Source organism: Rutidosis leptorrhynchoides, chromosome 3 (assembly GCF_046630445.1).
Source record: "Rutidosis leptorrhynchoides isolate AG116_Rl617_1_P2 chromosome 3, CSIRO_AGI_Rlap_v1, whole genome shotgun sequence".
Classification (NCBI taxonomy): domain Eukaryota; kingdom Viridiplantae; phylum Streptophyta; class Magnoliopsida; order Asterales; family Asteraceae; genus Rutidosis; species Rutidosis leptorrhynchoides.
In genome coordinates, this window is record NC_092335.1 from 29,917,756 (window position 1) to 29,933,734 (window position 15,979).

At 33.7% G+C, this 15,979-nt stretch overlaps 2 protein-coding genes across 2 annotated transcripts; one reads left to right on the forward strand and one right to left on the reverse strand.

Annotated features, from left to right (window-relative positions):
- The first annotated feature begins 4,928 nt into the window (after positions 1-4,928).
- Positions 4,929-8,435, forward strand: LOC139895905 (probable serine/threonine-protein kinase PBL7). Its single transcript, XM_071878450.1, has 5 exons — positions 4,929-5,118; positions 6,032-6,225; positions 7,113-7,302; positions 7,406-7,797; positions 7,896-8,435. The coding sequence occupies exons 1-5, from the start codon at positions 5,028-5,030 to the stop codon at positions 8,181-8,183; spliced, it is 1,155 nt and encodes a 384-aa protein (XP_071734551.1). The 5' UTR covers positions 4,929-5,027; the 3' UTR covers positions 8,184-8,435.
- A 450-nt stretch (positions 8,436-8,885) lies between these two features.
- On the reverse strand, positions 8,886-14,431 carry LOC139895906 (uncharacterized). Its single transcript, XM_071878451.1, has 18 exons — positions 14,261-14,431; positions 13,729-13,798; positions 13,128-13,646; positions 12,840-13,028; positions 12,627-12,740; positions 12,399-12,457; positions 12,240-12,306; positions 12,096-12,147; positions 11,903-11,995; positions 11,479-11,562; positions 10,958-11,319; positions 10,744-10,805; positions 10,101-10,170; positions 9,903-9,983; positions 9,703-9,804; positions 9,487-9,611; positions 9,229-9,349; positions 8,886-9,153 (listed from the first exon to the last, which is right to left on the reverse strand). Exons 1-18 carry the CDS (start codon positions 14,317-14,319, stop codon positions 8,956-8,958), a joined length of 2,427 nt encoding a protein of 808 aa, XP_071734552.1. The 5' UTR covers positions 14,320-14,431; the 3' UTR covers positions 8,886-8,955.
- Between the last annotated feature and the right edge of the window lie 1,548 nt (positions 14,432-15,979).

Consider the following 15,979-nt stretch of genomic DNA (forward strand, 5'->3'; position numbering starts at 1 on the left):
GATCCTATAAACGAAAAAACCTTATCTTTAATAACGGCTTCTTTCATTTTGTTTTTAATTTGCTTGTTGAACTTAGTGATCTGTATGAAAGAAACAATCTATGCAGTCATCTTGTTCAAATGTGACTTCGCTTTTGATTATATCATATTATCATTAGTTATAGTTGTAGTTATTATTATGAGTCATATAATCATTTTTTTACCCCATCAACAACAGCCCAAATGACAGTTCAGGGTAAGGCTGGCTATGTTTATATTCGCAATATGTTCACGTTAATTATTATTATATATATTTATTTATTAAAAAAAAGAAATTAGGAGCCTCATTTATTAGTTTCTTAAACAATCAGGTTGTCACACGAGAGAAATATGAAATATTTTACCTTAAACTTGGGTATTTAATGGTTGAAGGACATGATGTTAACGCGTTACAATAAGTTTGAAAATGACCACTTGTTTGTATAGTTGCATACCATAAACATTACTCCGTTGATAATGATAATGATAATGATAATGATAATGATAATGATAATGATGTGGTAGATACCCTTCACTATTTTTATTTTTTCTGGCAACTAAAAATACTATGCATTGTGTTACAAGTTACATCTCAGCAAGTGTTTTAGACAATTGACAATGTATAAAATTTGAACGTTTATCGTTCTACGTAAACTAAAATTAGTAAAAAAAATACTAATTATTTTGAAAAAATGGTAGAACTTACAATTCTGGTTTTATGTTGACCGTGTCTACTAAGAATAGTTCATTATTTATATAAGGTTTTACTATAGAGAGTTACACTCTCACTAGAGATGTCAAATATTAGTATTTTGGATTGTCCCATAAGTGTGTAGTTTTATTTATAGGGAAAATTTCATACTTATCCCTTCTAAATTCATAAATTATATTTTTTCTCCAGAGTACAATTTATAGGGTTAAAAAGTGGATATTTTAAGTGAAAGAAAAAGAGTATCTTTTTATTTATCACGTGAAGACAGATTTCAATTTCATTTTCAAGTGGAAACAAAATAACACTAAAAATAAGACGACGTGTGTGCCAAAATCCTACATCTGCTCTTGTTTGGAGACGTTGACATTATCAATTTTGCAAATATTACAATTTCAGTTGGCCAATAAATCAAACTGTGTCCTTTTATTTATTTGTTTAATTAGAAAAAACTAGGGAGTAAAAAGGAATGATAACAAACAATGTGCTCCTAGCCTCGGGTTCAGATATGAAACTCATCATATTTGTAATTAACGAATCTGGTTATTTGTAGACTTCCAAACATTTAAAGTTTATAGCTTTTTTAGTTATTGATGTACAGTATTTAATTTTGTTTAACATAATCATGAGATTCATTTATAAATCTTACAAGACATTAAGTGTCATGTTCATATGCTAAATGGTAATCATCATTATCACATGAATACAAATAAATTGATTTTTTTTTTTTACCACAGATTTTATTTAATAGAAAGTCTCTAGAAGATGTTCGAAAAGACATTACAATTGCATTAGGAGCCGTGAATTTCAATTTGAAACCATGAAACTCCTAGTATGAAGATATCGATCTTTCTATTAGGTTAGAGTCCGTTAAAATTTAGTAAATTTTTGTGATTAATAATATGTTATGACTATTATGTCAACATTATAAGCATTCAATATTATTTGATAAAATAAAAAATTTATCGAAACATGAAATTTAAAAGTTACGAGTTTGAGAACCTGTTTTTAACTTTTGCATGTTATTTAGCAAACATTGATCTTTTTAAGCCATTTGAACAAATCCATTAATTATTAATCCAATTATATAAGAAGTAATCTCTATGCATCTATTGAGATTTAATTTAAAAAGCAAGTAACTTTATTAAGAATAAAAAAGGAAACATGCAACAGGATCAAGCAATGTCATGCACCAAGCACCTACATGCCTCGACCTATATACAGAAAAGAAGAAGCAAAAAAGCTATACCAACCTACAAGCTACTATATGAAAACACTACACTACAACTACACAAGTATAAATATATACAACTATAAATAAGAAGAGGGAGCTCACAGCCATTTTTTGCCACTCAAGATCTTTCTTCCATGAACGTTTGGAGACCCGTTCAAAGCTCTCGATTAGAATTTCGTTTAGAGCAACTGACCCACACCACCATTTATCCTTAAAATCTTTTTAATTACGGTTTTTTCATATGATATATCCGCAAATTCATTCAATGGACTGCCACAGATACCAAAGTTCCATTGGCCTAGCGGTATCGAGGTAACCCTTTCAACCTATAGGTTGGGGGGTTCGAGTCCCCGGGTGGACATGTATATATTCGTGTTTAAATTCGTGTATGGGTGTGTGTGTTTGCCTTTAAAAAAAAATGGACTACCACAGATATGATCCCCAAGTCGACATGATGCTCCCGTTTTTACCACAAAATAACTCGTCCAGACGTAGATTGTTCACATTTTCTAAGCCCCGCCATTTGTAAACTCTTACCAAGTATTCATAGTGTGTTTACAAAATATGAGTGCATGATCAATAGTTTCAATCCCATCATCACATTGCAGCGAACGAACCCTAAATCAATACCTCTTTTGTCTAACTCAACGCGAACCAGTAGTCTCTTTAGCTTGACTCTCCACAAATATCCCAATCTTTTATGAGACCAAATTATTGCGCATTGTTTCTTTCTCGGATTCAACTTTATTTAAACTCAGGCACTCAGCTCATCAATTTTAGATCATAGTTGTTTAGTAGAGAATTTGCCATTATGGTTTAGAGTCCATATCCATCTATCACATCTTATGTTTAGAAATGGAAGTGACAGTAGTATTAGATTAAGAAAAGATTAATCACATACGGTGTGTTTGGCGCAAGATCTTATGAGAGCTTGTAGGAGTTTTAGTTTATGATTTAATAAGCTACAAGTAATAAGTTTTGTTTGGTAGACATAAAAAGTAGAGCTTATGAAAATCATAAGCTCTAAAAAATAAGCTACTTCTATTAGCTTATGAAAAAAATTAGAGCTTATAAATTGAAAAATAAGTTCCAGCTAGTTTATCAAACATTTATAAAAAATAATAAATTCCAGCTACTAATTTCAAAAATAAACTCCAGCTCCAGCTCCAACTTCATTCAAACACATATGGTAGAAGACATATGATCAAATTTAATAGATTAACGGAAGACATATGGCGGAATCATATTTAAATTTATTACTCCGTATTATTATTATTATTATTATTATTATTATTATTATTATTATTTTACTGTATTTCATTTCTATTAAATTACTTATTACGAGTAGTATTTACTGTAGTAGTTATGAATGTTAACTAGAAAGTTATCGACCGCGCGTTGCGGCGGTGGTGTTCGGGTCATATTGTGGGTGCTCTGTTTGTGTTTGTGTTTATTCATTTTGTTGATATATTTATTTCGAGAGGAAGATACGGGCTGTCTTTGTGTTTAGCGTTTTTTTAAAAGTGTCCGTTTCGAACGTAGTTTTTATGGTTTTGTTCATAAAATTATTTCGAGTAAGACGCTACTGTCGAAAAATTTTAACTCACGGCGAGCGGGAAGATACGGATTGTCGTTGTGGTTAGCGTTTTTTAAAAAGTGTCCGTTTCGAATGTAGTTAGTTTCGTTTTGTTCACAAAAATATTTCGAGTTTAACGGTGCTGGCGGAAAAATTTTAACTCGCGGCGAGCAGGAAGATACGGGCTGTCGTTGTCTTTAGCGTTTTTTAAAAGGTGTCCGTTTCGAACGTACCTTTTATCGTTTTGTTCATAAAATTATTTCGAGTACGACGCTGCTTTCGGAAAAATTTAACTCGCGGCGAGCGGGAAGATACGGGCTGTTGTGTATTTAGCGTTTTTTTAAAAGTGTCCGTTTTGAACGTAGTTAGTTTCGTTTTGTTCACAGAAATATTTCGAGTTTAACGGTGCGGTCGGTGAAATTTAACTCGGAGCGAGGAGGAAGATACGGACTGTCGAAATGGTTGGGCGGAGTTTTTATTTTAATTAAGGAAAGTGGCGTTTTACCCCCCATGGATTTGAGGGTATTTTTTTAAGTTAGTTATAGTGTGGGGGGTTTTTTGGATATTTTGGGTGGAAGTTTGGTCCCATGTCGTTTTGAGTATTTTTTGGGCGGGGGTGGGGTGAAACGACCAAAATCCATGTGTTTTTTGGGCGGGGGTGGGGTGAAACGACCAAAATCCATGTGGTGGTTAGTATATATGAAAATTAAGGAAAGTGGCGTTTTACCCCTCTGGATTTGAGGGTATTTTTTTTTAAGTTAGTTATAGTGTGGGGGGTTTTTTGGATATTTTGGGTGGAAGTTTGGTCCCATGTGGGTTTGAGTATTTTTTGGGCGGGGGTGGGGTGAAACGACCAAAATCTATGTGGTGGTTTTGGGTTTCGGGCAGAGAAAAGCGGACGTGGGGACTCGGGTCGGGGCGCAGCGTAACTAAGGGGTTCCATTTAGGGCGAGACAAATTTTTTTTAAGTTAGTTATAGTGTGGGGGGTTTTTTGGATATTTTGGGTGGAAGTTTGGTCCCATGTGGGTTTGAGTATTTTTTGGGCGGGGGTGGGGTGAAACGACCAAAATCTATGTGGTGACTCGGGTCGGGGCGCAGCGTAACTAAGGGGTTCCATTTAGGGCGAAACAAATTTTTTTTAAGTTAGTTATAGTGTGGGGGGTTTTTTGGATATTTTGGGTGGAAGTTTGGTCCCATGTGGGTTTGAGTATTTTTTGGGCGGGGGTGGGGTGAGACGACCAAAATGTATGTGGTGGTTAGTATGTATGGAAATGGAAATTACGTTATTACATTTACATACCAAGACAAAGGGCAGAGATGCAACAAGACAAATAACCAAAAATGATTAATAAAACTACAACACTCTATTGGAATAAAAGACTAATGTAGAGCTTTCACTCTCTCTCTTATTTGTCTAAATATTTTTCAACTTTCTCTCTCTAGAAAGTTTTATGTGTGTATGTGTGTTTTGAAGAGGGAACAAACAACAAATGGGTTGTTTATTCTGCTCTCATAAATCCAAGAAAAAACCTAAATTTCTGCAGAACAAGAAGCCTGAAGATCAGATCTCATCAGCTTCAGGTACACCAAAGTTTACAACACAAGAATCAAAATTGTGGTAAACCCATTATCAACATTGGTTTTTTATTTATTTTTTATCACTTCAACTGCCCCATTTCTCAAATTTTTTTATTCCCCATTATTTTTCTTTAATTTATGAAGGAACCCAATTCCCAAGTTTTGATTTTTTTGGGGTATAGTTTTTAGAGTTCATTATTTGGTATTAAACTAGGGTATGCTAGTAAGTTAAATAAATAATTTGTGGGGTTGATCTGTTATGACCTGCTAAAATTTGTTTTCTAGGCAAATCGGGTTTTAACCTTTTATAAATCTTGGTCTAGACTATTGCATATTTGTTATGATTGTGTTTATCTTTAGGGTCCTTATAATTGCATTTGCTAGTGTTGCAAAAGTGGGAAAAACAAGAAAATTTATGGTCAATGTTGGCTGAATCATTTGAAGGTTCTTTATGGTATCTGGTGTTAATTAGTTATTAGTAATAATTAGTAGTAACAAAGTAGTATTTTTAATTATTATGTTCACATTAATTGTGAAATTTTTTGGTCATGATTGTTAATTATGTCATTGTGAAATTGGTGTAGGTCTTAGAGTTTGCAATTGATGTCTTTGGTACTAAGAGTTAGGGTTTAGACTAATATTCCCAAATTAGAAATCGCAAGAATATATATAAATATTCAGCTACTCGTGGTTACAACTTCGTTTAATTATTGATCTTAAAATGGGAATGTGAAAAAGGTGGAAACTTTAAGCTGTCTGTAGTCTGTTTCGAACTTTTCGATTGCTAAATTGTATGTGGTTATGGTAATTGAATGTCTGGTATTCAAATCATCATGTATATCTTATAGCCTCTTTAGGTTCTTCAGTTTATGTTCTTTATTTCTAAAAAAAAGAATCTAAATGTGTATGCTTTCAGATAAATTCAAGGTTAAGTCAGTTGTGGATGCCAATAAGGAAGCATTTAAAGATGGAGGATCTACACACATTGCAGGACACACATTTACATTTCGTGAATTGGCGGCTGCAGCCAAGAATTTTAGAGCAGATTGTCTTTTGGGTGAAGGAGGTTTCGGTAGAGTATATAAAGGGAGGTTAGAGAGTACGAACCAGGTTTGTTAAACTAACCGTGTTTCTGTATTTAATTTTTTTAGCATACCGTTTCTCCATTTGTTACCGATTAAGAAAAAGAGGTAGTCTTTGACTTTAATTAGTGAAATCATGTATGGATAATATGTTTTTGGTTTTATTAAATAAATAATATTGTTTAACGACGTGTTCTCTTCACAATAAAAATTGCAACTTTTGACTTGAAATGTACTTTAAGGAAGGTGGGATTGTTTGTTGAAGATTTAAGATACCGTTCAAGAAACACGAATCAGAACATTGGGGACCCAATCTTATAACATCATTATATTTGTGATGATTTCCAGAGGACATAAGGAATATTACAGATCATAAGTTGTGGGGTAAATTTGTGATTTTTTGTACCGACATAATTTGAATTGTCTCTTCCTTCTTTTTCCAATAGCTAAGATGTAGGCAGTATGTGGACGGAAAACATGACTTTAAAATTTACAAAATATAATTGATACAAAATGTTCACAAATTTACATGATTAAATCTGTTTATAACAGGACTGTTTCTCCGTTCGTTGTCTCTTGTTTCTTTCTTCTTGGAGATTGTAGGTCATATTGATTGATGTCGCAATTTGAGAACATAATCGAACTATATGAATCAACAATTGGGTCACTTGTTAATAGTGTCTTACTGGAGCAATATAGTATTATTTTGGACGTAGATAAAATATGTCATCGCGATCTTTTTATACAAATAAAGTTTCGTAATGGTCAATATTGTAGCCACCGTGATGTTTGTACTCTTCGTAAAACGAAATCCAAAATTAATTGTAATTTTTGTACATCAACAGAGTGTGTGTTTGTGTGTGTATACCATATAATTGTTGTATATCCTGACGTGGGCAATGATATTTTGTGCAGGTTGTGGCGATCAAACAACTTGACCGTAATGGTTTGCAAGGAAATAGGGAGTTTCTTGTTGAAGTATTAATGTTAAGCCTACTTCATCATCCTAATTTGGTGAATTTAATTGGATATTGTGCTGACGGGGATCAAAGACTTCTCGTTTACGAGTACATGGCACTTGGATCATTGGAAGACCATTTACACGGTGAGTAGTATAAATACAAGCATATCTTTTTAAAGTTACTACAAAATATATAAAAATGTAAAATTCTGTTTGATGAAGCTAATGGTTTTGTTTTTATATTCAGATCTGCCTCCTGATAAACAACAACTCGACTGGAACACGAGAATGAAAATAGCTGCAGGTGCAGCAAAAGGATTGGAATATTTACACGATAAAGCTAGTCCTCCTGTTATATACCGTGACCTTAAGTGCTCAAATATTCTGCTAGATGAAGAATATAATCCCAAACTATCTGATTTTGGGCTCGCCAAATTGGGACCCGTTGGTGATAATACTCACGTGTCAACGAGAGTAATGGGGACTTATGGGTATTGTGCTCCCGAATATGCCATGACAGGTCAGCTCACGCTAAAATCAGATGTGTACAGTTTTGGAGTTGTTCTTCTTGAAATCATTACCGGGAGAAAAGCAATAGACCATTCGAAAACTGGCTGTGAACACAATCTGGTTGCTTGGGTAAGAAACAACCCTTTGATTCCCTCTTAAACTTTGTGCATGAGTAGATTTACATTTTAAACTTTGTGAACTGTTAAAGAGTACAACTTTCAATGCAGGCACGTCCTTTATTTAAAGACCGTAGGAAATTTGGACAGATGGCGGACCCTATGCTCCAAGGGCAGTATCCTGCAAGAGGTTTATATCAGGCACTTGCAGTGGCTGCAATGTGTTTACAAGAGCAGCCAAACATGCGGCCCGTGATAGCCGATGTAGTTACGGCTCTCACTTATCTTGCGTCTCAAAAGTACGATCCACGGGCCCACCAGCCTCATACCACTCGTTCGGGGGCTTCGACCCCAAGAACAACTGGAAGAAATAGTGATGCTGCTGCTTCCACCAGGTGAAGATGGATGTTTTTCTTTCTAACAAGAAATATGAGGAGACTCTTTTGTGTTTATATAACACGTGAAAAACATGTTATTTGGTTATTCTTTTCAACTGTCTGTATGTCCCACCATTCTTTTTTGCTTTTTTTTATTTATTATTTTTTCATTTTCTGCTTGAATTTTTTGGGTATATTTATCAAAGGATTGAACATTCTTGTAATATGAATATGGTTAGGAACACAAGCCTACAGCTTTGTAACGTGTTGTACAGTTTTATATTGAATGCATAATGCCTAAAGCTTGTGTTTGTTTTGGAGTAGTGATCAAAGTAAAGTAAGAAGCAAACTACCTTCTTTTGTTACTAGGCATTCTATTGCTAAACAACAATTTACACAACATATTTTTGATTTCTGGAATGACCTAAAATCTTGAATTTCAAACTGATATTTGTGTTTAATCATCAGATAAGTTGTCATGAATATGGCAGCAGATGTGAATAAAAAAGAGAGAAACGAAAAAAGAATATATCAAACAAAAGAAAACTATCAAGACACCATACCTAAATTCCCAAATTTTCTTTTTACATTTCTCTTCCACTTAACAAGGGTTTTATTAACACTTAAACAAACAAATGGCTAATGAACTATATAACTAATGAAAAATGTATCAAAGAAAAAAAATAATATAATATATTACTATTCTATGATTGTCTCTTGAATGTCTCTTGAAACCAACATCAACACAATATACTGAGACTTTTCCAGAACTTTATGTATAAATAGCATCTCATCTACTTACCATCATCAGACAACGATACCTGCACCATTTGCTCAACATTTTCAGTTTCGTGCACAGCTTTTCGGCTTTTAGCGTCATCCGTAGCATTTATATCAAGTTCTGCTGACTTCTCCTGTAACTTTTGCACAACTATTGGGTTTAGTTCATCACTAACAACCTTTACATCAGTATGCTCTTCAGCTTGCTTCGCCTGCAGTTTTAATAAAAATCATTAATGATTACAACCTAAAACGAATTTAGGGACAAAAGAAGTCAAATAATTGACCTTGTTCTTGTCACGCCAGCCTAGTCCAAATGGTCTAGATAACAGACTAATCTTTCTAGCAGGTATTTCTTGTGATAGTTCTTGACTTGTTCTTATTGCTGAAGAATCTTGATTTGAAGATCTACAGGATACACCAAACCTTTCTTTTAAACACCAAGAAAAGAAAGAATTGTTTGTGGGTCGGGTGGATCGGGACGGGTCGACCCGACCTTACCCAACCATTTTTCCATCTCTACGTAAAGGGTGAATGGGTCGTACCTTGGAGAAGGCTGTGCTTTAGTTTGGCCAGACTGATATTGCAAAGTTGCCTCCAACATTGATTCTGCCATAACCACTCTCTTCTCCATTTCAGCAAGAGAATTAGTTGCTGCCTCATATTTTTCCTGAATAATGCAAAGTTTTTATATTGATATAATTACTAAAAGTATCATTTAAATTGGAATACTGGAATTATAGTGTGATAGAGAACTAAACCTGCAACACTTCAGTGGCATATCTCTGGGCTGCAGCATCTTGCTCAGCGTATCTACGAGCATCTTCTGTTACCTTTTGCTCTTGCTCTACCCGCATTAAAACCTTTAGAATAAAAATAATAATAACTTAATTATTATTATTATGCAAACTTTTAGTAATTAAATGTCATGTAGTTTTTATATTGAGACTCGAATCAATACCTGAAGCATGACATTCTCTTGTTCCTGCTTGTCAGCAAGGGCCTGTTTCAGTTCAATAACATCTCGCTCTAATTGTTCAACCTAAGGAAACATTGTGTATGATATCAAAACGTGACAAATATAAACGGTTGAAATAAAGATATTTATTGATTTATATTCAAATAAACTAAACATGTGGTGGATGTTCTTGTAGCATACCTTTGCACTTAATTCTCGGCGATTGTCCTGCTTGACCATCTCCATTAAGGCCGTTTCCAACTCTTCAGCTCTGGACAGAATAAAGTATTAGACCACTTCTAATAAAGATAATTACGCAACTGAAGTTGTGAAGCCTGGAAATGATTTTAACAAATAATACAAGGTATATATTCAGTGTAGTATTGAGTGAAAATTAATTATTTACTAATTATAATATGCTAAATGCAAAAAATGTTGCAGTTCATGATTTATATCAGAAGAAAATAGGCTTTCATAAGCAACAATCAAGTACAAATATCCGCCATAAGCAATATTTCATATCTACAACCCTACATAAACAAGAATACAAAAGATCCAACATTAATAATATACAGTCGTCTAGCAAAAATGCAACGTATAACTTGGCACATAGTGAATTAAAATCTTTCACTTGCAATCAAATACCTAAAATACCCACTACTGATATATGATTGAGAAAGCTTGTTGATCACAATGAATCCCACCAAAATCTTATAGTGATTATTCATGGGTAAATAGGTAAATTTGGATCGGCATATTTCTTGGAATAAAATAGCAGCAATTCTTTTGGGACAACCAAAATTAGAAATAATTGCATTTTGTTAGGAGGAGAAAGTATATTGACCTGAGTATTGCAGATCTTTTTTCTTCTAATACTTTGCACAACTCATTCTTTAACCATGCCACCTACAAAATCAATTTTAGATGCTAAAATGATATTTATTCATCTCACATTCTTTATTTTCCCTTTTCAGTTGGTCAATAAGTAATTTGATTTTGTTAAGTATACGTAAATCTTGTATAAGAGGAGATCAATATTTCATACGAGTCCGACAAACCTGTTGTTGAAGATCTGGAACAGAATCAATTTCCACATCCACCGGCACGACCGTACACAAGTCATCGGCATTAGAAGACTCAGAACTCATTCGTGATAATCCGCCATGCGTCATTTTATTTTCTTTAAAACCATATAACTTAGATGCCAAATCCTTAGTTAGTCCCTTTGATCTTTCTTCAAGAGCAGCTTCAATAGCTGGTCGATGTTTGTTTCTCAATTCTTGTAGTCTCTCTTCATTGACATTTTGATAACCCATGCAAGCAGTCAACACAAGTTGACTACTATCAAACGTTGATCCAGCTAGTGATTGCAGAAGCGTAACAGCATCTCCAGCATCTTTTGTAGTTACTAATGCAGGTCCTACACAAAACTGAAGAAACTTAAATAAAATTATCAAAAGCATAAATACAAAGATTTATATATATATATATATATATATATATATATATATATATATATATATATATATATATATATATTGTTATACGCATATTAAAAGAAATAAAGAAAACAATGTACCATATAGCTCCATCAAAGCAAGGGCTGTTCGAAAGAGCATGACACGATTTCCTTGAAATAGAAGTACATCCCAAACTCTGAGAACTGGAGCGAAAAGAAACCAGTTACACGAAATATATTAAAAATTATGGAGATTTAATCAAGAGGGAAGCACTATTTTGGGGGGAAGTAATTTTTTTTCGTTTTTTTTCGAGATTTCTTTTTTCAGGCATCAAGATCACATGAAAATATGAACATTTAAAAAAGACATTTTGTGATGAATGTTATTATTTTGGCGGTAAAACGCTCGAAGAAAAAAAAATTCAAAAAAACAAAAAATTTTTACCTCCCTACTTCCCCCCAAAAAAGTGCTTCCCTCTTGATTATGACCCAAAAATTATGAATGTAGATGAATTAGTGACTAATGAAACAGAAAAAAACTGACCGCTTTCCCAGGGAAGCATATTCATAAATATCGAAAGGAACCATGGTCCTGAGACCCAGGCTATTTGGACTCCTAGGTAATCTAAATGGTTAACTGCATCAGATAATTAAGAAATTTCAGAACCTAGAAAAATAGGTCACATGTAAATACGTAATACAGAATTATAGATTATAGATGAAGTATGAGAACAAACCTAATTTAGGAAACCTCTCACGCACCAATTCCTCAAATACAAGCTGATCAACCTAAAAAAGAACCACGTTGCAGTACATAAAAAACTCGACCTTTTAATCATCTTTCAAGACTATGGTATAGTAAAAAAATACATCATCATTACCTGGGACTCAATCATTTCCTCTGAATAATATCCCTCAAAATAATCATCAAGAATACCCAGTAAAGCCCTGAGATTGGAACATAATATAAGCAATTCAAAATCATATTGAGCTTTAGTTGTGACAAACAAGTATAAAATATGATTAAGGCACAAACCCACCAAAAAGCATTTTCTTCTGGCATCAAAAGCAGTAATAATCCGGCGAAGAAATTCATGGCCTAAATATAATCCAACATATTAGTGTTATTCAGCACCTTAGCTACATTTACATAAACAAATGTACTGAAATCTTAATATCATTCGCTTACAAAAGCTATTAAAGACATCCAAAAACACAACGTATCAAACAAGTTCAATGCTTACAGAAGCATGTCTAGATATGCATACCTGGCAGTACCCGACAGAAGGATTATGTCGAGCATAAGCTGTGAGTAATCGCCTTAAAGCATTTCTACCACCCTCATCCAGAGCCGGATGACCTGGAAAAGTTCGAGGCAAATCCTGTACAAGTAAAAACAGTATACATATAGTAAATCGTACAAAAAAAATGAAAGAAAAAGGTAGGTGATTTTATGAAAAATTAAGTTATTTGGTATTTACTTTCTCAATCTGCCCTTTCCATTTTTCAGGTACGTCTACCATATCAATTTGTGACTCTTTATTTGGTTCATCATCTACTTCCAAACTCTGATGATCCAAACTGTTATCATTCTTGTTACCAGGATGTAAAAGATTCTGATAATAATTCTTAACGTGGCGAGCTTTCACGCCCACAAAAGCTTGCCACAACTGCAATTACAAGTCATGTTTTATGTATATACGTAGTATAATTTAAATCTATGATCTAATATTCATGAACGATACATTTAACTTAAGATCCAAAAGTACCTCTCCCCTAAGAGCCATTGGAACTCCCCCTTGAACAAGAAACTCCAATTCCTTCTTCCAATCAATCGAAGATTCCGAGACTACGGCACCCGGAACAGGGGCACTGGCCCCGTCGCTCGACAAGACCTCTGAAATCGGGTCGGATTCGGACCTATCCAAATCATAGAACTCATCTTCAGAATCCTCTACAGATACATCATCCTCCTCTGTTTTTGTTTTTGTTGCAGTAACCGTTTTCTTAACACGAGCATTCATCATATCCTCAATGGCTCGAAGCGATGGCCTAATATTAGTCCATATTTGGGCCTGGTGACTTTTTGGAAAAACTTCATCCCCTTGAGCTTCTGGTTCGTTAGAATCAGTCTTGTCATCTCCTTGTGGGGCCACCTTATCAATGCCACCATTAAGTGACGGTGGAGTGTCTTCCTGTTCGATCGAGCCATTTACAGGCAACTGAGCAGACTCAGACTGCCGTTCGAGAAAGTCCTTCCACCGATCTGACCGTTCCTCCTCTTCCTCCTAAAAGCATAAATATACTATTCAGTAACATATATTTTGTTTTACAACATATGAACATATAATAATATAGAAAGAGTAAAACCTTGTAGATATTTGAATATTCGCGATATCGCTGTACATGCTGAGGCCTCACTGCAAAACCGTACGTGTCTCTGCACAACAAAATACATATCAATTTCAAGCTAAATTTAGTTTTCCAATCACACATTTCTTTTTAAGCTCATGATATAAAGGGATCAACTGTACAGTAATTATTAAGCATGTGTTAGCTAACATCACATACAAAATACTGAAATACGAATGCAATTACAACATTAATGTAAATACTACTAACTGTACTTGATATTAGTTTGATCCTAAAATGTGATAAATCACTAATTCCTTAACCTAGATTAGTATCCATATTGATTGGTTTCGTTAGTTACAATGACACATTAACACGATCACAGCATTACAGCTTCGTATAAAAACAAAAAACAGCATAATTAAAGTTTAAATTAATTGTAAAAATAGGTATACAGATCAAATCGAAGAGAAAGGGGAAAATGGGAGCAGAATTGAAAACTCAAAGAAAAGAGGTCAAAGTTTAAGTACAAGTTGAAACAGGTACGTACCTCTTATGCTCGAAAGTAACAGTAGAATGATTCAAAATTTGTGGTTTAGCTGTCTTCATAGTTACCGGTATTCGATCTAACTTCCGATCAATCTTCTATAGATATAGATATAGATATAGATATAGAAAGAAATAGAAAGCTGTTTCTAGAGAAACACAGCACAACTGCTTCGTCGGTATAGTCCGTCTAGTTTTAGTTGATGCATAAAATAAAATAAATACAGTAATAATAAATTAATAAATAAATAGAAATTAGAAATTAGAATTAGAAATATATATAAATAGAAATATAAAAAATCACGTGATAAAGCCGAAATTAACGACTCACGTTATGCATTCCACTAAATCACAAACTCGCAATCTGTAATTATGTATGGATATGATATGATATGATGAAGAGAGACACGTGCTGATGAGTTCTTCACACGAAATCCGAGTAATAAAATGTATTAATTTTTACTTTTAATCAGATTATAAAAAGGCTAACTTTGAGGTCCTTGTTTTTGTTTTACGGAGTATTTTTCATCATAAATAAATCAAAATCAAATTGCACCGAAATATCCACCCCAAACTTTTGCTTGTCCCGTTGAAAAGCTATCAATCATCGTTGACTAGTGATTTGGCATGATAACATTTTTACAAAAGTTCACATCTAAGAACACGAGGGTGTCGATGTATTTTTGTCAATGTTCATTTCAGTGTCGAAAATGAACTTTGAAATTGATTAAAGAGCGAGTGTCGTTTAGTGTCAATTTCAGTATCTATTTCAGTGTCGATTTTAGTTGTGCACCAATAGGATAATAGAATAATTAAAAAAGAAAAAAAAATAGTTGATTCCCACCGTCGGAGAAGTGACGGTGACCAAGGACCCCGAAATCGACACTGAGCCGGTATCCATTTTTTGTCACCGTCGATTTTGGACGGTAAAATTGACCACGGGATACCGTTTGCTCTAAATTCAAGGGATATATTTTAGGGTGGTAAGAAAAAAAAAGATCAGATTATCATAAATAATTAGGTGATAATTCGATTAGATTATGATGGTGTTTGTTTTTAAGATATTTTTTTAAAAGATTTGCGAAGATGTGCTTGAAGGTTTGTAGACTCAATATATAAAACTGATTGTTTTTATGTTTAATGTTTATCAATTACTGTACAAATTAAAATCCTGAATTATTGTAATTTTAAGTATTTATCTAAAAAAAGATAAACTATATGAGTGCTCCCAACGGTTGGGTCCTGGGGGCCGCCCAGCCATCCGCCCACCTGGGCTCCGATGGCAACGGGCCGCCCAGGGTTCCACCTAGACGCTAGTCCAGCCCTTTGTCCCTCTCTTCGTGCGTTTGTAACATATTTGTGAACGGACATTTTGAGCTTTTTTTTCCTTTTCTGAAATGGTTATGAAGATGGTGAAATATCTGTATAATGTTTAGGTATGTGCATATATATGTATATGTTTAACGTTGAAGATGAAGAAAAAGATCTATTTATTTTTTATTTTAATTTAATGGTGGTGTCCATATATAAAGGTTTAAGTATACGGAGTTATAATAATTAATCAAAATAATTTTTAATTTTACATTAGATGTAGTTTAATGTAATTAATAACAATTTAAAAGTATAATTTATTAATATTAATCTTAATATTATAAAAGTATTTTTAATTTAGTTAAAAAATAATAAAAAAATATGTAAGACATGTGTCACTGTTGGAAGTGAT

Excerpts from the sequence above, each read along its gene's own strand:
- LOC139895905 (XM_071878450.1), top strand. The coding sequence starts at position 5,028 with ATGGGTTGTTTATTCTGCTCTCATAAATCCAAGAAAAAACCTAAATTT. Across the intron at positions 6,226-7,112 it reads GGTTAGAGAGTACGAACCAG|GTTGTGGCGATCAAACAACT; the intron begins GTTTGTTAAACT and ends TATTTTGTGCAG. Across the intron at positions 7,303-7,405 it reads ATTGGAAGACCATTTACACG|ATCTGCCTCCTGATAAACAA; the intron begins GTGAGTAGTATA and ends TTTTATATTCAG.
- LOC139895906 (XM_071878451.1), bottom strand. The coding sequence starts at position 14,319 with ATGAAGACAGCTAAACCACAAATTTTGAATCATTCTACTGTTACTTTC. Across the intron at positions 11,320-11,478 it reads TGCTTTGATGGAGCTATATG|GACCTGCATTAGTAACTACA; the intron begins GTACATTGTTTT and ends AGTTTTGTGTAG. Across the intron at positions 9,805-9,902 it reads AAGAGAATGTCATGCTTCAG|GTTTTAATGCGGGTAGAGCA; the intron begins GTATTGATTCGA and ends TTTATTCTAAAG.